The sequence below is a fragment of the Cucurbita pepo genome, chromosome 12 (genome assembly GCF_057944985.1).
Source record: "Cucurbita pepo subsp. pepo isolate OVF chromosome 12, ASM5794498v1, whole genome shotgun sequence".
Taxonomy (NCBI): Eukaryota; Viridiplantae; Streptophyta; class Magnoliopsida; order Cucurbitales; family Cucurbitaceae; genus Cucurbita; species Cucurbita pepo.
The window spans coordinates 1,811,857-1,835,169 of NC_141809.1; the positions used below are offsets into that span (position 1 = coordinate 1,811,857).

General features: G+C 33.6%; 4 protein-coding genes across 5 annotated transcripts; all 4 read left to right on the plus strand.

Annotated features, from left to right (window-relative positions):
* The first annotated feature begins 2,592 nt into the window (after positions 1-2,592).
* RALFL33 (ralf-like 33) lies at positions 2,593-3,324 on the plus strand. Its single transcript, XM_023691918.2, has one exon. It carries the CDS (start codon positions 2,646-2,648, stop codon positions 3,027-3,029), a length of 384 nt encoding a protein of 127 aa, XP_023547686.2. The 5' UTR covers positions 2,593-2,645; the 3' UTR covers positions 3,030-3,324.
* A 3,748-nt stretch (positions 3,325-7,072) lies between these two features.
* Positions 7,073-12,116, plus strand: PRMT4A (protein arginine methyltransferase 4A). Its single transcript, XM_023693501.2, has 15 exons — positions 7,073-7,460; positions 7,963-8,022; positions 8,250-8,352; positions 8,449-8,592; positions 8,798-8,901; positions 9,002-9,100; positions 9,195-9,264; positions 9,463-9,559; positions 9,850-9,904; positions 10,095-10,178; positions 10,453-10,530; positions 10,953-11,056; positions 11,133-11,305; positions 11,386-11,537; positions 11,628-12,116. The coding sequence occupies exons 1-15, from the start codon at positions 7,257-7,259 to the stop codon at positions 11,727-11,729; spliced, it is 1,629 nt and encodes a 542-aa protein (XP_023549269.1). The 5' UTR covers positions 7,073-7,256; the 3' UTR covers positions 11,730-12,116.
* Positions 12,117-12,840: 724 nt separating this feature from the next.
* On the plus strand, positions 12,841-16,755 carry LOC111807740 (ABC subfamily C protein). The gene is made up of 4 exons (XM_023693611.2): positions 12,841-14,102; positions 14,230-14,348; positions 15,540-15,752; positions 16,360-16,755. Exons 1-4 carry the CDS (start codon positions 12,845-12,847, stop codon positions 16,516-16,518), a joined length of 1,749 nt encoding a protein of 582 aa, XP_023549379.2. The 5' UTR covers positions 12,841-12,844; the 3' UTR covers positions 16,519-16,755.
* On the plus strand, positions 16,737-22,912 carry ESD4 (Cysteine proteinases superfamily protein). 2 transcript variants are annotated; one of them, XM_087128896.1, is made up of 10 exons: positions 16,737-16,876; positions 18,263-19,096; positions 19,197-19,273; positions 19,346-19,439; positions 19,546-19,644; positions 20,077-20,166; positions 20,271-20,390; positions 22,055-22,158; positions 22,273-22,345; positions 22,452-22,912. In XM_087128896.1, exons 2-10 carry the CDS (start codon positions 18,311-18,313, stop codon positions 22,512-22,514), a joined length of 1,506 nt encoding a protein of 501 aa, XP_086985022.1. In that variant the 5' UTR covers positions 16,737-16,876; positions 18,263-18,310; the 3' UTR covers positions 22,515-22,912. The 2 variants fall into 2 exon arrangements, with proteins under 2 accessions (XP_086985022.1, XP_023549234.2); XM_023693466.2 differs by lacking the exon at positions 16,737-16,876 and having other exon boundaries at positions 17,776-19,096.
* Positions 22,913-23,313: the final 401 nt, after the last annotated feature.

Sequence of the window (23,313 nt, forward strand, 5' to 3'; positions counted from 1 at the left end):
TTACCACACGTGTACGGCTTGACGTCGCGGACCTTCTTAAATTACCACACGTGTTTGGTTTATGTTATATTCAATTTTTAAAAAAAATTAACTAATATATTAAATATAAAATTAAATTTATGCCTAATAGAATTTAAATTTAAATTTTATATATGTAATTTTAAAAATTAATAAAATGTTGATTTTCAACTAACTGAATATAAAATTGAAATTTTGATCATTTATAAAATATTTTTTAAATTAAAAAAAAATTGTTTGATAACTATTTTATTTTCTAAATTAAACTTAATATAAAATTTTCTTTCAAAAAACCAAAGTATTTTTTTTTTCTAAAAAAAAAAAAGAAAATATAAGAAAAAACAGAAAATAAATTGTTATTATTTTAAATGTGGGCATAAATTGTTATTATTACATAAATATAAGAAAATAGAACCTTGATATTATTTTTAAAATTTATATTAGATTATATCAACTAATTGAAAAGAACTTACGAGAGACAGGTATAATTATAAGAAAAAACAGAAAATAAATTGTTATTATTACGTAATAAAAAAATCACATAAAATAAACAGCGAATTATATTTCAACACGTGTCTAATTGAATCCGGACCTACTGTAAGTTGTACTGTACATGATTACCTCTCCCTATCATGATTTGCTGTCCTCTTAACTGGCATTACCACCCATACAGATCATGCCTTTCTTTTTCTTTTTCGGATTATTTTCTTTTTCGGATTATTATTATTATTTATCTATAACCATATTATTAACAATAAGAATCTTAATATTAATGAAATAGATTATTCTTTAGTTTATTAAAAAAAAATTAGAAGAGTATTTAATGTAATTTTTTAAAGTTTAAAATTAATTTTTAAATATTTTTAAAAATTCAAGATAATATTTAAAACAAACTAAAACTAAGCGTAAATATATTAATAAATTTTTTTAAAATTTATATTAAATTTATGGGTATTTTTATTAATTTAGCTAACTAAATTATAAAATTTAGAAAATATTTCAAATATTTAATAAGAAATTATGAAAATCATAATAATTACAAAATAAGTTACTTTTGTAACGGTTAGAATTTAATGGATTTCTTTATAGAAATGGAAAATAATAAATGTCGAGAAAAAAATTACTTATGATATTTTAATAAACTCGAACCTAACTTAACTTATTAGTCTATAATACAATTTGAAATTTTTTTGCTAAATTTTATATGATGAAGCTTATGAATTATAGCTCTCGGTATAAAGGGTAACACAAGTTTATTTATTTGTTTACATATTTTTTTAAAGGAGAAAACGACGTCGTTAAGCTTATGTGTTGGAAGATTTGTCCAATTTCACTCTAAAATTCTAATTTTATTAAATTGGACCTATTGCAATTTTAACCTTACCTTTTAAATTTATTTTACTTCAAATATAATTTTGAATATTCAAAAAGTATATTGCAATGCTAAACTAATAAAAATAATTTTGAACTCTAAATAATACACTTTTTTACATTTTAAAAATCACTGATCTTACAAAATTAACATTAAAAATTTAGAGTTCGATAGACAATTTTTATCTATATATTGACGATAAGATTATTTTGTTATTTATTTTTTTGTAAAAGTAAAAAGATATTAAGGATACTTTTAAAATTTAATGGGTATTCTAACTGGACGAAGATTTTGAACCATTTTTTAAATTTTAAACATGCTAAAAAAAATTAACCGTAAGGATTTATTATTGATTTTTTTTTAAGATTAAATATAAAATCGATGAGCATTTTTATTAATTTAGCGGAAAATTATATACTATAATTTACATAAAATAAATAAATAAATAACAGGATAACGTAATAATATAAAATATAAAATTTAAATTTAAATTAAAAAAAAAAACGGCGTGTTCGTTCCCGACGTGCAATGTCAACTTGTATTTTGGTCAAATTTCTAAACAAAAAAATTGACAACAGAATTTTGAAAATTTCACAATCAATTAGCTGTCGTCCAAACTACTCTCTCTATATATATAAACAATATTGTCGTATTTTTTCTTTGATTTAAATTAATTATTACATTTAATAAATTTATTATTTAAAAAAATTGGTTATTTTATAGAACTCATTACTAAATTATTCCTTATTAATTCGAAGTTAATTTTTATTAAATTTGATGAAATATAAAATATATTTTCTACGGAATAAAATTTAAAAAACTAAATACTTAAAAAAGATTAATAATAAAATACTTTTTTTTTTTTTGGGGTTTTATTTTCATTATTCATTTTTTGGGTATGATTTTAAGAATAAAAGTAGTTAGAAATCAAAGTTTAAATAATTAATTTAATTATAAGAGATTAGCTAACTTAATATAATTAATTTAAAGTATATATTTTTAGGTGTGGGTGGCAACAAATTAAAGGCTAAAAGTCTTGTTATTAGTGGGTGCCAATAAATTTCTTCACATTCTTAAAAAAAAGAAAAAACAAATAAAAAATGATAATCCAAGCGCGTGAAGGTCAAGTGGCAACCCTGTAATTAACAGGAAAGCCAGTGGCATTTCTGTATAACCCTTGAGCTTATATGGACGAACCACATTCACCCCCGTTCCTCTAGAAACCAACGGAACTTCTTGGTAATCATCATCCAAAATGGGAATCTCACGCGTTTCTGCTCTCATTGCTGCGTTCGCCGTTCTCGCTGCTCATTTTCTGATTTCATCGGCAACGGCCATCGATTTCTCCGGCGACAACGAGATTCTCTTTGCTCCGACTAAATCCGAGTGCCGAGGCTCAATCGCTGAGTGCTTTCTCGCTGGAAACAATGACGATTCCGGCTTCGGAATGGAGTTCGAGATGGACTCTGAAATCAATCGCCGAATTCTAGCGACTACTCGCTACATCAGCTATGGTGCTCTGAGGAGGAACAACGTTCCTTGCTCCCGCCGCGGCGCTTCTTACTACAACTGCCGTCCAGGCGCTCAGGCGAATCCTTACACCCGTGGTTGTAGCGCCATTACTCGCTGCCGAAGTTAATTTCTCGCTTCGTTCTTTTTTTGGATTTAGATTCCTCGCCGTATTCTATCGGTTAGTACTTCTTGTGTTTATACTAAATATACATGTCGATCGAGTAATAAAATCCATACTGATGATTGAAAATGTAATTTAAATCTGTTTCTCTGAGTCTTCTACATGTTTTCCTTTATTTTATTGTTATTTTCGTGACTGATTCTGGATATTTCCAGAAACATTTGTTCTTGCTTGCGATTGCCAATACAATGATAGGAAGAAACACAGTATTCGTATAAATTGATGGTTGATTATTGCTGAATTTGCAGGTCACTATTTGAGTTCATTTTTTATATAATTTTCTATTTGTTTTAGTTGGATGAATTTTTGGCTGTCACATTTGGGCTATCTGAATCGATGCAGATTTTTTATTTCACCTCTGATTTTTTCTAATCTGAACAGAATGTTCATACTTCCCAAAAATAGTAGTCATTCATTTTAATTTTATACTCTTAAAAGATACATTCCTTGGCCACAATTTTTTTTCATACGAACATGTTCCAAATTCTAAATAACCTGTGAAGACTACTTAGTTTTCTTTTCTAGTTTAACTTAAAATAAATTAAATATGAAAGAAAACTCCTTATGAACACAGTCTACAACCGAAAAAATGAGTTCAATCAATGATTTTCATTGTACAAAATTATTAAAGTTTGTTTGAAATTACGGTAAGAATGTTGGAGTGAAGAACAAGCTTATACAAAATATTCATATTATTTTAAAAATTTGTAATAAGATTCATAAACGTTTACAAAACTACCGTTACAACGTTGAAAATATATATAATTTAGCTCTTTTATATATATATATATATATATATATATATATATATTTTTTTTTTTTTTTTTTTTTTTTTTTCTTTTTGAGAATGAATTATGAAGAAAATCCAAGCATGTGAACGTTGGAGTAGAAGTAGCGATAATAACGAAAACTCCAACGAAGAGTGATTAAGAGGCAGGCCAATTGAGTTAGCGTCACATGGCGGTCACTGAAAGGCATTTGCAATCGAATTCGATCCTCGTCTGTAATGATGGGATCTTAGCTTTTCTGTTGGCCGGTTATTGAGCGCCTTATATATATCCCTGTCGTTTTAGCATCCGTGAATCCCTCCCTTTCTTGAAGGTATGTTTGGGGTTGGACCACCACCACGTTGTGGGACCCACTTCATGTTTTTTTTTTTTTTTTTAATTTGACATTAAAATTTACCCGTTTAAATTATGGCGTACCGTTACATTTCCACTTTCGGCATCGGTATTAGATAAAGTGGAGTATTATTATTATTATTATTTTATTTAAATTGAATTCGATTTTTAGAGGTAAAAAAAGTTTTTGTGATTTATAATTTTTTTTTTTAATTCGTTTCATTTAAATTTTGTGTTAAATTAATAAAAATACCTCTAAAAATGTTTGAATGATACCTTAACTTTTTTTAAATACTCTTAAACTTTAAAAAAAAGTTTTGAAATTATGGCTTTTAGTTTTTTATCTTTTATCTTTCAAAAATAAATTTAAAAATTACCACCATGAGGATAACAACGATACATAACAATCTAAAGTAGACAATATCTACTAGCGGTGGACTTGGGCTGTTACAAATGATATCAGAGTCAGACACTAAACGGTGTGCTAGCGAGAATGTTGGACCCCGAAGAGGTAGATTGTGAAATCTCTCATTGGTAGAAAGATGGGAGCGAGACATTTATTATAAGCTTGTGGAGATCTTTCCCTAGTAGATGCGTTTTAAAATCGTGAGACTGACAACGATATGTAACGGGTCGAAGTGGACAATATCTACTAGTGGTGGACTTGAGCCGTTACATTAAATTTTTCGTCCATAACTTTACAGTAGCTGAAATAGTTTCTTGAACTTTGCAATTCACGTGTTGAATTGCATGCCAATAATATTTAAGTATGATTAATCATCAAGCTTGGGCGAATGAACTTGTTTGTCTATTTATATTTTTTCTGTCATGTATCGAGAGCGTTGATCTTAAATGATCTATGCCTAACTCGCCAATTAAATTTAAACCCAAATAGATTTGGATGTTTTAGTGTTTGAGAATTTGGGGTTCGCACGACAAAAAATCACTTGATACCAAAGTATTTTTTCTATCATATCATTGGTATCGGGCTTAAGCTCTCAATTGGATATACGTGTCAAAAAGTATGATAAAGAAATTGGGGTTTTGTTAGACAATGAGTTTTAGAATAAAAAGTTAACGGTTCACGTTTTTTTACGGAAATTAGGGAGGAGATAAGGAATTTTGGAATCAACACTTTGTCGTGGAGCGGTCGTCTTTAAATTTATTTAGAATAGAAACAAACAAAAGTTAAACCATACGTTTAAGCCAATATGAAGATCTTTACGACACGTTTTTACTTGTCTAGATCCAACGTCAATAAAAGCAAATCTTGTTTATAAAGTTCTTACCTTACTTGAACACATAATAGAATAATAATAATACTAATATATATATATAAATAATATACCTTATTTAATTTTTTTAATTGAGATTCCACAGCTTTATAAAGGGTGTGAAAAACTTCTCAAAGCAGATGCGTTATAAATTTGTGAGGCTAACAACGATATATAATAAGTCAAAGCGGACAATATCAGCTAACAGTGGACTTGGGCTGCTTACAAATGGTATCAGAATCAGACGCCGGTTGGTGTGTCTACAAGGGATGCTAGCTGCAAAGAGAGTGGATCGTGAGATCCCACATTGGTTGGAGAGGGGAACAACATACTCCTTATAAAAGGTGTGAAAATTTTCTCCCTAGTAGACGTGTTTTAAAATCGTGAGGATAACGACGATACGTAACGGGCCAAAGCATATAATATCTGCTTACATTTAATCTCGAACAGAAATGACGGTATAGATACCTATTACGTTCTCATAAATCTATCAACTTCGTCTAGCTCAAAGTGAAAAAAAGTTATTGACAGAGAGCGTTGTTGAATATAAGAGATAAGCCAAGATAAACATAACTCAACGATACCAGAATCTATGGAAATTAGGGTATTGAAGACAAGTGACAATGATTGTGGGAACAAATTGAGGTTCATTATTACAAGAGGAAGGGAGAATTTGCTTTCCAACCAATCCATTCCCGCCACGTGGGTCCTACAAAGCATCGGATTCTCTCATTGAGCGACACGTCACTTCCAAGTCTAAAATTTCAACGGTGTACTACGCAAACATCCATCTCAGCGTCCACATCAAAACAAAACCCAGAAGCACGCGAGGAGCACGTGACCACCCCTTTTGAATCCATCGTATCAAGTTCCTTCACTAAACGATTCTCTCTCAAACTTTTTCTTTTTTTCAAAATATATAAGACTCTGGTAAAAGGGTTTAGAATATTAATTCCTATGATTTAAAAAAAGGATTATTTAAATAAAATATTAAAATTAATAAATAAAGATTTTATACTTTAAAATAATATAATTTTTTTATATAGTTAAATTTTGTTCTTTATTTTTTTTAATTATATAATAAATAAATAAATAAATAAATAAATAAATAAATAAATAAATAAATAAATAAATATATATATATATATATATAGAAATTAAAGATTTTCATTTAACTCATGGAACTAGGCTACACGGGATCCACTGCATGAATGAAGAAGAGAGTGAAAAAGATTTATCCCAATTAACTAAATAAGCCCGGAGACAATTATTATATATATATATATGATTAAATAAATGTATTTTTAAACATGAAATACGATCTGTATTGCAATTTGATTATATTATATTTTTATTAATAAATTATTATGGAATTTATTAAGGTATTATAATTTTTTTAATATAAATTATATTAGAAAATAGACACTATTTATTACCAGTTATTTAATATATATATATATAAGAAAATTTTCATCATTTACATAACTGTAATATAAATGTCCATAAAGGAAGGGAAATCTAATACTCATCCAAATAATTTAAATAAAAAACAAAGCAAAAAAAGAAAAACAGTCACAGTATAAAAACTGGCCTTTAACGCCACTCAGTTCTCTGTTTCTCTCTGCCGGGCGGCTGCTTCTGTAAGATTTCCAAAAACCTTTTCGTTTCTCTCTCAGAAACCCTAATTCTCCTCCGGACGGCTTTCACTGCTGAAACGTCGACTCTGTGCGATCCATTTTTTGGAGTGAAGATAATTTTCGGCTTCAGGTTTTGCATTAATGGAGGGCTCTTTAGGGCAAAAACACAAGCCTCAGGAGTTCACTTTGGTTTCAATTTCTGAGCTTGCTTCTTCGTCTTCCTCCTCGTCATCGTCGTCCGCGCCGGTTGTTGCTCGGTTTGGCGGCGATTCCGGTGCGGCGGAGCTTCGGTTACGGCAGGAGACCGATTCCGATGACATTTCTTTCGATCTCCGGACTACTCAGGTTCTGTTTTATTTGTGATGAGTTTGCTTATCGTGATTGTTGTTGTTGTGTATGGGAGAATTTGGAAGACATAAAGACGAGAGAATAAAAGACCTACTTTTTATTTTATTTCTTCTGTTTATCGGTTCTGCATTCTTTCTTGACTAGTGCTCGGTTTGCTTTATGAATGAGCTTAACGACGTACATTTTCCATTCTTAGAAACATTGTGTGTTGAAAAGAATGTATATAAAGGATTTAATATACCATAACCTAAACATTTAGCTTTTAAGTTCAATGATGATTTACTACGGTACGAAAAAGCACGGGGCAGTTCGAATGACTTGTACTTCATGAGTTAATTAACACTCTAACTTACGCGTGCGTGTTTAAGCGTATATATAAAAGATTAGGTATACTTGAACTTTTGTTAGCTTAAGTTTTTAGTTTAGTGGTGAATTGATGGTCGCGACCATTTTAGAGAATATAATATGATTAACTTTTATATTTCTCTTATGTCTTCAGATATTTCGGCTAAGCCCTGTTCAGTCAGTTTGCATATCAGAAGGCGATGCCGGTAAAGAGGTAAGAAGGGTAGTTTTATGTGAATATGCCGAAACCATACCTTCGAGGCTGCGAATATATGTCTGCATGCTCTTATTATTTTGTTCAATTCTGCCATTTTTTGTATGTTGCTTACCTTACGAATCTGTACTTGGCATTAGTGATTTAGTATTGGTATAATTTAACACGCTGAAGAACGAAGCACTGTTCATTGCTTGTGTTATTGAATAGTTTCGCTTTTGAAACAGAAATCTCATTCCAGAGGAGTTACCCTTCTATTTAGAAATGAGGAAGAGTGCAGTGCATTTCATTCTGCTTTTGATAAGAGGAAGAAGGATGATATTGTCCAAGGTAAGTTCACCCCGAATGTTGCAACTCTTTGCGAACAAATTTATTGATGTTTTCATTGTGAACACGTTACTGAAGTTATCATTTTTCTACATCCAGGCTCCCATTTGCCAAATGGTGCAATTTCCTCCTTAAAAAGCAGGTTTGATGACAAAATAGAATCATCCTCTTCAAAGATGTACTTCCACTACTACGGACAACTTTTACATCAACAAAATATGTTGCAGGATTATGTGAGAACAGGTAATATAATTTAGCTGTTGTTTATCTTGCAATTTTGTTTTGTGGACCAGTTTCTTAATTTTTTATTCGAACGTCTTATTATCATTATTATCATTGTATTGATAGCTTAAACAATGGCATATGCGTTACCTGCCCGCACGGTCACGTTATACATATTAACAGAATTACATGGTATGTTAACTTTGGCAGTCTTTTGCTGATTCAGGAACATACTATGCAGCAGTAATGGAAAATCGTGCTGACTTCACCGGTCGTGTGGTTGTTGATGTTGGTGCTGGTAGTGGTATTTTGTCATTATTTGCCGCTCAGGTACTCGTGGTTATAGTCGAACTTTTTTTAATCTCTTTGTTTATTTGGTTCCACAGTTCTATAATTAAATGGAAGATCTTATGCCTTGAATCTTCAACAGGCTGGTGCAAAGCATGTTTATGCTGTGGAAGCATCTGAAATGGCCGAGTATGCTCGCATATTAATTTCTGGGAACCCTGCCCTGAGTGAGCGAATTACAGTAAGTTTTTTTAAATCACGTAAAATTCCTTGCAAGTATCATTATTTGCCAATTTTTTTTATGTTATAGTCATGTTCTCTAATTCAAAACTCAGGTAATTAAGGGCAAAGTTGAGGATGTTGAATTACCTGAAAAAGCCGACATTTTAATCTCTGAGCCAATGGGTGAGAGCCGTTATCAAATTGTCTTTCATTTTCAGATTATCTTGGGAGATTGTGTAATTTTTGAATGACCTTAAAACTTTTAGCTATTTACTCTCGTTTATATTTAAACGCCCTGAAAACGGTATAACCCCCAAATGAAAAGGTTCGAAAGTTTAGTTCAATCCATCCCCATTCCTCATTGTTCTTATTTTCTGTTAGGCACCCTATTGGTCAACGAAAGAATGCTGGAATCGTATGTGATCGCCAGAGATCGTTTTTTGAACCCAAATGGAAAGATGTTCCCCACAATAGGAAGGTAAACTAGCAGTAGAAAAATTTCATCGGGCACCCTTCTTGTCTTATATGGTTAGGGTAAAAATATGATCTCAAAGTTATCCTCATCGTCATGTAAGGAGACGACAGTTTTGAATTTGTATTCAGTGTTTAACTAATACTTCACGACTTCAACATACAAGTCGGTCATTGTATTATCATGGTTTATTTGAATGCGTCTTTATCTTCTCGTTTTCTTGTACTTTCAAGTGCTTGTGAATCATTTATACATATTATTTTGTGTTCTTATGAGTTATAATGTTCCCCATGTAGGATTCACATGGCACCTTTCAGCGATGAATATCTATTTGTTGAAGTAGCTAACAAGGTGAGACTTTTGATGAACATCCCAAGACCTTAGTTTACCCTTTCTGCCTCTTAAGCGTAAAATTGTTTTCACTTTGGTCTCTGAGAACGATTTCTAATCAAGATAACTGAAACGTATCCTTTTGGTCTTTCCTACCGTCTTTTTTTGGTCACTCGTGAACAAACTAAACTTGATATGTTCTTTCTTGTAGGCTCTCTTTTGGCAGCAACAAAACTATTATGGTGTTGATTTGACAGCCTTGCACGGATCCGCGTTTCAAGGCTATTTTTCTCAGGTTTGCATCACTTTCATTTACCTGAAAATGAAATCGAAGGCCATTTATAATTTAGATCAAATTTTGATGATAAAACTAGTCCGTTACTTGGTATTTGGTCCGATACCTGAGGATTTCTGAATGACAGCGTCGGAAATTTCATCTGTAAATGATGGATTAATGCGCATTTGTTCTCTATGATGTACTACATATTTGTTACATGCAGCAGCATCTCATTCCTGTTTCTGTTGTTTAAACTATGCACCCATAATACTCTATTTCATATTTCATACAGCCAGTGGTGGATGCTTTTGATCCAAGATTATTGGTGGCCGCTTCAATGTCTCATGTTTTGGACTTCACAAATATCAAGGTACTAATATCCCCTTGAACTAGAACTTGTATTTTTCTTATTAATTCAAATATTTCTTGTATTTATGGTCTTTTGTTTACGAATAATTTTCTCTTTTTACATAATTATGAGATTGGCTGGGGAATATAAATTCTTTCACGTGTCATGCAAGGGAATGAGTAGGTTCTTGACCAAAATTGATTCAATCAACACATTGTTTTAAGGAAAATTTTAAAATCGAAACGGATCAATTTCATTAAAACAGATGCTTAAATGAATGACCAAAAACCAACCAACTATTTTAGTTTTTATATTTCTAACGGACGAACCAATCGTCGGGGTTCCACCTGTGGGTTTTATTATTCTTTTTCTCATTATTAATTTTTATTTTTTAAATATATGGCTTGAAATGAACTCTGATGGGGAATCACTCTTAATATCAGGAAGAGGAATTGTATGACATAGATATTCCTCTGAAATTCGTTGCTACTGTGGGTGCCAGAATACATGGATTAGCCTGCTGGTTTGATGTATTATTTAACGGCAGGTAAATGTTGGGTTTGAGATGAAATTTTGGCTACGGCTATTTACAAATTTTACTTATTAACAGCTTCAATCTACAGCACTGTGCAGAGGTGGCTAACTACTGCCCCGGGTGCACCGACAACCCATTGGTACCAGTTACGTTGCGTTCTTTCCCAACCGATTTATGTCATGGCGGGACAGGAAATTACTGGCAGACTTCATATGGTTTCTCACAGTGCTCAGAGTTACACCATTTATTTGACTCTATCAGGTTGATTTCTTATTCCTCCTCACATTTTTGGTTCCTTGGATTGTTTTTTGAGCTTGCTGCTAACTAAGACTGCTGTATAGCCAAAATGTGGGGCCCTGGCGCCGAGCAAGGAGGAATACTTCAGTCGTCCTCGTGCAAACTCGACCTGAAAGAGCCTTACTATAGAATGTCCCAACCACAAGCCTACCCTGTGGCTCAAGATCAGCAACAACACCCGCTGATGCAACCACAGGTATTTCCAATCTTCTCGACGTCGTCGTATGTTTAACTTCAAAAAAAAAAATGTTCGTTTTGGCTGAAACGAACTGAATTGTTCAAACAGGACTTATCCATTCAACCCCAGGATTTGGAAGACGCTGATCTGATGCTACAGGCATCGCCTAACTCGGGGGCTCCACTCAATTCACTGATAGATAACATTTAAGCGATGGGGCATGTTCGAGGTCGGTGACGGGACACTAGTTTGTGTTTACTTTGGTGACGAGAGCTCCGCAGAAGTTGTCAATGTTCACCTTTAATCTCCAACAGGCAGTGAGGCTACCATTGATTATGCTTCCACAGTGAGATTATTCAAATATGTTAAACAATAATCATATCTTGTTTGCTGCAATTTTTCCCTCTGCAATATTATTTGGAGGCTTTTCAATGTTTTGCCTGATGATTGTAACGATCGGATTTTTCCCCCTCCCCCCCTTAGGGATTTTTACTAGAATGCTGTTTAAGGGAAATATTAGGTTGATTTTCTTTAGAATAATGTCTCATTTTGCATTTTCATAAAAAAAAAACAAAACAAAACAAAACAAAACAAAAATTAGTACGCCCATACAAGGAACTGAAAAATATCGCTTAAACCGACCAGAACCGGTTGTCGGTTTTGTTTGAAACTGGATGGATGGTCAATTTCAAACGACAATTGGATTATTTCTTGTAGCATCTTATACTATATTGTCAGTTCCAGTTGAAATTGTATGTTTTAGCTCATTACATATTGCTACCTCTATGGGGAAGAGGTTTCAAACGACAATGGGGTATTTTCCTCTAACAGTTTTAATTCTAACAAGTCATTAATAGTTTAATTTAAAATCAACTAAAAGAGTTGAAAGGTTAAAAAAAGATCAATATTTAAGTAAAAGAAAAAACCAAAGGAAAACCTAATTATAAATTAAATTTATAGTTGATGAATAAATGAAAATATAGCACTCGTTTCAATTTATAGTTAACTTTTATTTTAAATACTTAAATAAATTAATAATAAATATTGAAAGTTCACTTAAAATTTTAAATTTAAATTAAAAAAAGAATATGTAAAATAGATTACTTTTTTAATAAACCAAACTAAAAAAAAAAAAAAAAAATATATATATATATATATATATATATATATATATATATATATATATATATATGTATATTGAATTTGATACGTCAAAAATGTTGAAATGGGCCTCAGGCCCATGATAGGAAGCAAGCACAGGCAACCCTTGCGCCATTACTTACCAGAAATTCAAACCTCGTTTCACCATTTGCAGCCTCAGGCCCATGATAGGAAGCAAGCTTCCTTCCCCGCTGGTTATGGCGGGTACGTGCGGCTCCGCTGTTTCTTTCTCCATTCATTGCAACAAATTCACCATTTGCAGCACCAAGCCATTGCTTTCAGTTTCAGCTTCCATTTCCATTTCATCTCGTTCGAGGCTCACAAGAAGAAAAAATCACTTGCGCATCAAAATCCTCAAAACCCTAACTAAACCTCCTCCGTTCACTGTCTCTCCCATTCCTCCGCTAATCGACTCTGAAACTCCGATCGTATCGCCGGAAATCTCAGGTCCTCTAGGCGTCGAGACCGAGGTGTTATCTCCGGCGGAATGTTTCCCTTCCTCCACTACCACGGACGGTGAATCTCGACTCTCCGAGAGCTCGGACACTGCCTCGTTGCTTAATTTTGATGTTGCCAACTTTTCTTTGGGAAGTTTCGTCAGGTTTGGCGTTTACTTGCTTGCTCTTTTTGCGTTTCAGACAATCTGTACTGTGTGGGTTTTAGATTATGGTAATTCAATTAAGGAAGATAAGAACTCAGATAAAGATTTGAGTATTAGAAGCAAAAGCGTAAAAGAAGTGTTGTTGAATGGAAATGAGAGAATCGTTCTTGGAAATTTCGGGTCTAAAACGAACGAGTTGGTTTATTTGGACGAATCGAAGATGAGAGACAAAATTGAAGAGATCAGGTTGTTGGCTAGGAAAGCAAGGAAAGAGGAGAAATATCAAAAACCTGATGATTTAGGGGAGGGCGACATGGAGGGTAGAAATGTAATTTCCAGGGCTAGGATTGGTATTGATAAAGAGATTGATGCTCGACTTGTTAAGTTACAGAAGAGGCTAAATTCTAACAAAGATAGGATACCGGATTCACCAGTAAATTTTTTGTTCAAGTCTGAGAATGTTGAGGAAGCCGCCAAAAGGAATGATTTCAATGATGAAGAAGAACGGAATAAGAGTCTAATATATAAGAAAAAGTTGCAATTCAGAAACTCTAATGGTGATAGGATGAAGAAGCCGAAGGGCTTTCAAGGATTTGTTTCTAATGGTAAAAAAAGTGGCTCAAATGGCAAGGCTATTAACAAGGGAGTGAAGGATGCCGAAAAACGAGTAGCTAACGGAATCAAGTATAGCGATCCCAAGATGTTCGAAGACGATAGCACGAATTTGGGCAGTGACAAATCTGTATTGCTACAGAAAAACGATGGAACGAATTTGGATCTCGATATTAAGGTTTCAAGTTCAAAGAAGAAATCAAGTAATGGTAATGTCTCTGAATTACAAGATATTGTTTTCAATTAATTGTATTTGGATCTTGAAATGGTTGTTGTTCAGAACTTTATATTTGATAGTTAGAACAAATAATTATGGTTTGTTTCTCAAGTTTTTAGGTGCCGTTCAGGAGGCTTCTTCAGTGGAGATCTCGAAGTCACAGAATTTAAAAGATGTAATGGAGAAAAGATCTCCTTCGAGGGCTGATTCATGGTGGATGAATCTTCCTTATGTTCTAGTAAGTTAGAAAATATACTTTGTTTTCTGTACTTATTTTCTTCTTGATGGCATGATTTTAATTTATGAAGACACTAAGCATAATCTGTGAGATCTCACTCGGTTGGAGAGGAGGGTGTGGAAACCTCTCTCTAACATACGCGTAATGGGGAAGCCTGTAAGAGAAAGCCCATCTACTAGCGGTGGGCTTAGGTTGTTACAAATGGTATTAGAGTCAGACATTGGGCGATGTGCCAGTGAGGACCCTGGGCCCCCAAGGGGGTGGATTATGAGATCCCACATCGGTTAGAGGGAAACGAAGCATTACTTATAGGGGTGTTGAAATCTCCCTAATAGACGTGTAATGGAGAAGTCCAAAAGGAAAAACCCAAAAACCTTGAGGGGAAGCCCAAAGAGGACAGCATCTGGATGAGTACCGGTTCCGCTGCGTAACTCTGAAAGATGCATTTTAAAGCCGTGAGGTTAACGGCGATACATAACGAGCCAAAACGGACACTATCTGCTAGCGGTGAGCTTGAGCTATTACATAATTTGAATTATCAGCTTATCATTTTGGTCGTCAAATCTCAATTCAAAATTGACTAGTCACACACTTAGCATAACAAATATTTCAATGGAATTATTTAGGTTTCGTTTGATAATGCATTCGTTTTTGAAGTTTAGGCTTGTTTCTCCCCAATTTCCTTACCATATTTTCGTTTTTCTACCAGAAACATTTGAATTTGTAATTTACTTTTAGTTTTCAAAATTTATTAAATTTCAAAAATAAAATCCAAATAGTTATCAAACGGAACCGTAGTTCTTATTTAACCTTCTTAGAATTGCTATCTGGACAGATGATTCTATATAAACATGACTTTAGTCCGAAATTCATTAGAATTTTGGATGAAAGTTAGGACCTGCGATGACCTGAACGGTGTGGCGATGTTTTGGGTCCTAATTTTCATTACGAGTCAATACCACACCATTTCTAGTCACAAGAGTTTCGTCCAACATTCTAACGAATTTATACTTCAAGGGTATTTTTAAAACATTTATAAAAATTGAAGGGTAGTTTGCAACTTTTGAAAGAGTAGATTTTTTTTAATTTAGTCGATATTAAATGTTTCAAAGAATTATCTTTAAACCCTATGATCTTTTTTTTCTTTTTGTTTAATTATAAATTTTAACATCAAAATGTATCCCATCACAGGTTATTTTTATGCATCGAGGTTCTGAAGATGAAGAACATGGAGGACTTTTCACCTTAAGGGTTCCTTCCAAGACACAGGATATTGAGGAATATACTACATATACAGTTGCTTTTGAACACCATGTTGATGCAAATAACTTCTGTTATCTTCTGGAATCATTCTTTGAAGAGCTCGACAATTTCACAACCGACGTCGTTCCTCTGCCAACAAAAGTAAGAGTTCTAAACTTCAATATTACGATATCTATAGTTTTCCTGCTTCGATACGAAGTAAATTAGTATTTGATAAATTTCAACTTTAGGTTAAAGTGTCAACTTAGATCAAAATATTGCATAATGTTATGTCGATATTTATTTTCGTAGTTTTTGTAAGATGGTTAATTAAAATTTTTATGATTTAAATTATAATATTGTATTTAGTTGAAGAAATAAATGTGAAGGAATGATCTCGATTTAAGGAATATTTAGTTGATGTGTACCAATCAATGTGCTTGGTGATGATTTTGTCATACCCAAGTAGCTTCGGTTGATTTTAGTGATGAGTTTCGTTTTTCTAGTTTAACAATCGTGGGTGTGGGAGTAGATAATTGAATCATCAACGTTTTGGATGATAATTACCTAATTGGTGCCTTATCAACTAAGTTATGCTCGGCTTAGCGAGTTTGTTAGTTTTTTGTTGTTGTTGTTCTTCTTGACTTTTGAGATGGTAATTGTTTAATTGGTGTCTTATCAACTTAGTTATGCTCGAATTGTGGATAAGTTTGTGGTTCGTTTCTGCATACCGTGTAGAACACTTATATTCTTGCTTGGTGCTTCTTAGGAACTCGAGAAGGTCATAAAATCACATACAAGTAAAATGATTGTTGTGAAGAAGGGGCAATTGCAGCTCTATGCTGGTCAACCGTTTTCAGATGTCGAGATGGCTTTGTATGCATTAGTCGAGCGAAATGAGAATGTTATTTCTTTACATTCGAGATAGGGACGTTCGGTGTCACGGTCAATCTGTTGCAAATGCTGCAATGGAACCGTACCGAAGATGATGGAGTTGTTGCAGATATGGAATGTAGGCACCATTTCCTTGGATTCCATGGTGATCTAATTAGATCAGGAGAGTTAAATTTAGAATTGAATTTTCACTTCACCCCACATGGCTTTTCTTCATGATGTATGATGTCTTGATATTTTTCTCTTTCTTTATAGAAATCTTGGTTTCTTAGATGATGAATATAGATTATGGAAGTTTCAACCCCAACAAAGCTGTTTTTTATGTCGGGAAGCGATGTCTATTTAATCTCGAGGGTCGGGTTGAAGGTTTGTGGAAATCCATCTTGAATGAGGTACGGAATTTTCATTTATATGAAAAATGGGAAGAGGATGTAGAGAAATTTCTCTCTATTATTAGTTAAATGGGGCTGGAGATCAAATTATATTTTCCGTCACAGCTATGCTTCGCTTCACGTTACTTTCTTACTATTGATAATATTGGATTTATTAGAAAATTTATATTTTTTTAATAAACAATATATTGAAAAATAAAAAAATTGTTCATTACATTTTTTTTAACAATTAAATATATTTTAAAAAATATAAATAAAATAGGAAAAAATTTAGAATTTTGTGTGAATTGAAATAAAAAAAGAGGGATAGGAACGAGAAAGGTTCTCTTGTTTGTATATCCATTGTTGGTTATCGAGCCCACAAAAGTTTAAAGTAACAATAATAACAAAACCGTTTCGTATCTAACTCAATCTTTCTTCCGGGTTCTTGAGTACCGAAGAAAGTCCGAAAATCTTAAAAGGTAAGTAATTAATGTATATTCGACGTAGGTACCCTTTTAAAATTTATTGCACAAATAATAAAAACTAAATTTTAGAAGAAAAAAATAATAATAATTAAAAAAAATCAAAAAGTTCTTTGATGTTTTGATCATTTTCATTCTCGATGACTTACCCGATATATATATATATATGTGTGTGTATATATGTGTATATATATATATATATGTGTATATATGTGTGTATATATATATATATATATGTGTATATATGTGTGTATATATATATATATATATGTGTATATATGTGTGTATATATATATATATATGTATATATAATATGTGTATATATATGTGTATATGTGTGTATAGATATGTATGTGTACATATATATAGATATGTATGTATATGTATATATAGATATGTATGTATGTAATTGTGGAAGAATTTATGGGAAAGGACAAATTTGAAAAGTGATAGAAAAAACCCCGCTTGAATTCAAAGGGACAGATGGCGTAAGCGAGAGACGAGGTGGCCGTGGGAAGCTTTCTTCCAAACAGAGAACCAACAGCATCAGGACGAACGAAATCGAAACATTTTCAATCAATCAATCAATTTGGATTCTCCAGTTTTGTAGATTCAGACGTCATTCACTTCTTCTCCCAAATCTCCTCCTCCCAACTGCGGATTCCGATTTCAATTTCTGCATCTCATTCAATTCCCAGTTTCTCTTTCAATTTCCTCGTCTCTTCCCACTTTACTCTCTCCTCTGCTTGATTCCGTTTCTCAGTTCTTATTTTCTTCAATTTCTGTTTGAAATTCATCTCCGTTTGTTCCTAATCCTTGACATTTAGGGTTTTGCCGGCTTCTTCGTTCAGCGCAAAAACCCTAGTTTTTGTTCTTCCGAATTCTATTGATGTTTTTTTCTGCCTGAAATGGTCTTCGGTAGATGTGATGCGATCTCGTAGGCGTTTCGTTTCAATCTCCGTGTCTACTAATGGGCGCCCGAACCAACAACCGTAAGCGCGACGACGAGTGTTTGAGCCTTAATCGTTCGTATTCATCTTTGAAATCACCGGATTTTCACGTCTCCAAGAAACCTAAAGTTTCTGCTTTGTCTTTGGATCGGCCAGTTTCCTCATCGAACTATACGGTGGCTAGGCTTTCCCGGTACCCTGAAGAAACTCCGCAATTGCGCCGAGAAGTACACGGCCCTTGCAGAATTCGCAAATTCGGGCTTTCGAAGAGCTTCTTTAGGCATTGGGAGTCAAAAAATAATAGCGAGTCGTCGGAACAGTACGCGGCGGGAAATATGTTGTCGTACAACTACCAGATTGCGAAGAATCGTGCAATTGGTGCATTGCGGTCCTTCCCGAAGGATTTCATTGACTTGGATTCAGACTCCGAAACCGAAAGAGGCGCTTCTCGAGATTCGAAGAACGAAGACGGTGTCGAGGCAATTGAAGATGATAAACCGGACCAGAGGCCTCGTGAGGTTGATACAGTGCAGGAATTGGATGTGAAGATGAAGAATGTTCATCAGCCGTCGACGTCGGTAGTTGTAGATTTGACAAATGCTGATTCGAAGGTTGAAAACGCTGAGGCGATGCTTGGTGCTTTGTCACTGGATCGAGACTTGTCCAGTGTTTCTGCTTACAAGAAGTTGCTTCAGACTGTGGAAAGGCGGACATCGAGATTGAAAAGCTTGGATTTCGAAATCGAGTTGAACGAGAAGCGCCGATCGATTCTTCAATCCCGAACTCCAAAGAAGAAGCCTCTTGATGTATGTTTCTTTTCTTCGCAGAGATAGATTAATTTTTGTTCTGGATAATGCAATTTCACCATTTTTATGCTAATCAAAATGTATTCGTTTATCGATCCAGGAGATTCCACAGGAACTTTTTACTCCTCTTACAAAGGAAGAGGAGGCGCAGGTTGAACGTGCGCTCTCTACGAACCGGTACCGTATGATGTTGTTCTTATAATCTTTCATTTTGTTCTTTTGTTTGACGTTTTTTCGTTCATTATTCAGGAGGAGAGTTTTGGTTACTCATGAGAATTCGAATATTGAGATTACTGGGGAAACTTTGCAGTGTCTGAGACCAGCTGCCTGGTTAAACGACGAGGTAGATTTGAAGATTCGATGAAATAGTATCCGATGGATTATGATCTTACCTGAAATTTTCTGTTCTTGAAACCCGTCTTCCTAATTGTTGTATTTATTGTTCTTAGGTGATTAATTTGTATCTTGAGTTGCTGAAAGAAAGGGAAAGAAGGGAGCCAGAGAAGTATTTGAAATGCCATTTCTTTAGTACCTTCTTCTATAAAAAGGTTGGTTAAGCTTTACTTCATTTTCCACTACTTGCACCAATGGATTTGTATGCTAATTTACCTCGAGATGGTCAGGTTTTAGTTGGGTACGTTTCTGAATGTTGTAATAATCAATGATTGGAAATCGAGCTGTTTGACGTGCCTCTATGGTCTACATTTCGATTTACTATACGTGCAGCGTTGTTTTTTTTCCTTGATTCGAGACCCTTTTGATAGTCTGCCTCGTTTTGTGGACTTTATATTTTTGTACGTCCTTGTATCCCTTCGTGTTTTTCTTAATGAAAGTTCAGATATTTGTATAATTGTCGTTTAGTTCAGCCCGTAAACTGTTTTTTAGGGAATTATCGTATGGAAGTGTGGTCTTATTCAAATAGACGTTTATGATGATCTGACTTTAGCTTGTATTTTTCGTTCTTGTAACATTGCTAACAGTTAAATGGAAGGAATGGCTATGATTACGGATCGGTTAGAAAATGGACCAACCCAAAGAAGTTGAAGTATGAACTCATTGATTGTGATAAAGTAATCTTCTGTCCCATTTTAACTCTATTATTCATCTAATCGATGGCGATCGATGGTACGATATTAATTCATTTGTTACTGACCCAATTTAATTACTTGTTTAGATATTTGTCCCCATCCATAGAGAAATACACTGGTGCCTAGCAGTAATCAACAAGAAAGAGAAGAAATTTCAGTATCTCGATTCTCTGAAGGGAATGGATTCTCGTGTTTTAAAGACATTGGTATGCTTTGTATTTTCTCTTCTCTATTTATTGCATCGTTTTTATGGTTCCTGAACTTATCGCGACGGTAGTTGTTTCATTGCGGTACACATCTAGGGTATACTATCTATGTGATTAGTCGTTGGGCGTGAAAATCCTAGTGAGTTGAAATTAGGAACCCTCTCGGTATGTGAACCCCTAATTCGTAGACGCTAAAACTAAAACTTCCAAATTGATTCGATCTCAATCCTAAAGTCTAAGTTAGACCCGGATTACCTTAAGATCTAAGCTCTTGAGATGAAGAATAGTAAGCTTGATCTAAGAGTCTAATATTCCACAAGATGAAGATATGAATTGTGTCACGGAGCTCTCTACCCAACCCGAAAGCAATGTTTTAAAAACCGTTTAAAGCTTAAGCATTGGGGCGAGGAGGCTCTAAGGTCGGCTCTGAGGTGTTTCAAGGCTTACACCTCTGAAGATAAAGGCGTAGGCCTCTCTGCTTATGCTTTGAGGCTAAGAGACATAAGCCTCTAACTTCATTCCACCGGAAATTCCAAGTGTTGGCTTTTGGTACTGAATCGACTATAGATTAGCTTTACATTACAAAATACCCGTAAGAGAATCGACTATAGATTAGCTTTACATTACAAAATACCCGTAAGAGAATCGACTTTAGATTAGCTTTACATTACAAAATATACCCGTAAGAGAGTTGGAGGGAAGAATCCAGTGGTAGTGGGCGATTTAATGAGTGCAACCTTCTTTTTTCCTTTGTTTATTATTTAGTGGTATGCGGATAGGAATTCACTGTTTTCTTTTTTGCTTTTTACGTCCTTGTTTGTCTTTTTTTTGTGGTGCCATACCACTACCACTACCACGGCCACAGCAACCACCTACCCTTTTATTATTGTTTTATGGTTTACAAATTTTCAACAAATATTGTATTATATAAGTTTCTTAATTTTGTTAAATGTTCTTTAAGTTTTAACCTCTAATTAAAAAAATTAATGTGTTTCTTCCAGTATTTTTTTTCTAAGTTTTCTCATTGATTTTTACTTCATTTTTTTAAAGAAAATGTCTCTAGCTTTTAGATATCATGTTTAGTTCTAATTAAACAATGATGTATTTCATACTTTTATGTGAATACTACAATATTAAGAATATAATATTTTACATTTTTTTTTTATTTTTTATTTTTACTATTTAAAATGAGGTCAACCCATGACGGATTGTTCTTGCATTTATTTGCATATTCTCGAGAATGTTTCTTTTTTTGCGGTATCATTTGCTACTGGTTAATATTTTTTTTGTTATGCAAGTATACGCCTCGTTCTACCAATGCTAACGCCTTGCCTTGCATCTTGTGATTAGAATGGAAGAAGCTTTTAACATGATTTTGTTTTAAAAAACAGAAGATGTTATACCATTTCATCCTTTTGTAATCCCATTTACGAACGTTATAGTGTCAAGTTTTCCATTATGGCAAGAAGCATAGGAGGTTTGAGAAATTGAGATATTAGCTTTGAGAGTTTTGGTGAACTAGCTGAACTAGACATTCACGATTATTATTTTAATAACGAATGATGTCCGTTTATTTTTTTTCTTATGATGTGCTAGTACAAGAGAAGGGCGCGCATATGTTTTGGTTGCTCGTTTTGATTATCCTTTTGATTCTATGTACCCAGGCGAGATATTTTGTAGACGAGGTGAAGAACAAGAGTGGAAAAGATATTGATGTAAGTTCTTGGGCACAAGAATTTGTCGAAGACCTTCCCGAGCAAGAAAATGGGTTTGTTCCTTTCAAACTTATATTTCGTTCTTGTAATTTTTTATTTTCACGTCTTTTTACGTGCTTCTCAAGATTTTGCACTTTTGTTTCTTGCAATTCTTTCAATTGAAACAGGTTTGATTGTGGCATGTTTATGATCAAGTATGCTGATTTTTATAGCAGAGGCTTGAATCTCTGTTTCAAGCAGGTAAAAAAGATTGTTGAAAGTGTTAATCCACATGCATTCATTTCTAATTCAATTATGAGCTCAAAAGAAGATTCAATTCCTTTCTTTCTTTGTTTGTTTCTTGTAGGAACACATGCCTTATTTCCGACGTAGAACAGCCAAGGAAATTTTGAAATTGAGAGCTAACTGATTGAGATCACATGTAATGTCTCGAAATTTTCTTTGTGTTAGCAGCGAGCGTATAGATCCCGAGATTCTCTTGCACCTTTGAGTGGCAGCAGCTCTAAATTGTATGTTTTGGATTGGTTTCGAGTAGAGAATAGATGATGAGTACAAACAAATTTATACGGGAGAGAGGTTGCAGGGCGAAGCATCATCTAGTATTTTTGGTAAGTGAATACTCTCCCCCCATCTCGACGTATTTATTTTAAATGGTTTAGTGATTCATTTCAAACTCTCTGTATTATTGAGTTATTTCTCCCTCTTTTTTCCCCATGTATTATTATGTTTGTAATGATCAGAAAGTAACCCTAGACGATACACAGCTCATTCTTTTTTCTTCTTTTTTTTTTTTTTTTTTTTTTTTTTTTTTTTTTTTGTGTATGGAAGATTTAGTTTCTATAGGAACGTGCATTATGCTTATTTTGTGAGATTATTGATCCGAAACGTATACATTTCATGGTTCCGGGCACCTTCATCCACTTCCTCATAAAAAAAACTAGCAGGTCAATGAATCGTAATGCCAATTTAGAGTACTATAATAATAATAATGTACACGAACGAGTACAAACTTGTCCTTGTAAACTTTTTTAGTTCATAGGGCCTTCGACTGGAACAAACTTGTCCTTGTAAACTTTTTTAGTTCATAGGGCCTTCGACTGGAACGTGTTATAGACCAATTTCCTTCTCTGACTCCTCTATCGATAAGCTCGGGTTTAAAAACCAATTGAAATATAGGTCTTAAATGTGAAGAATAATCCTTCCTAACT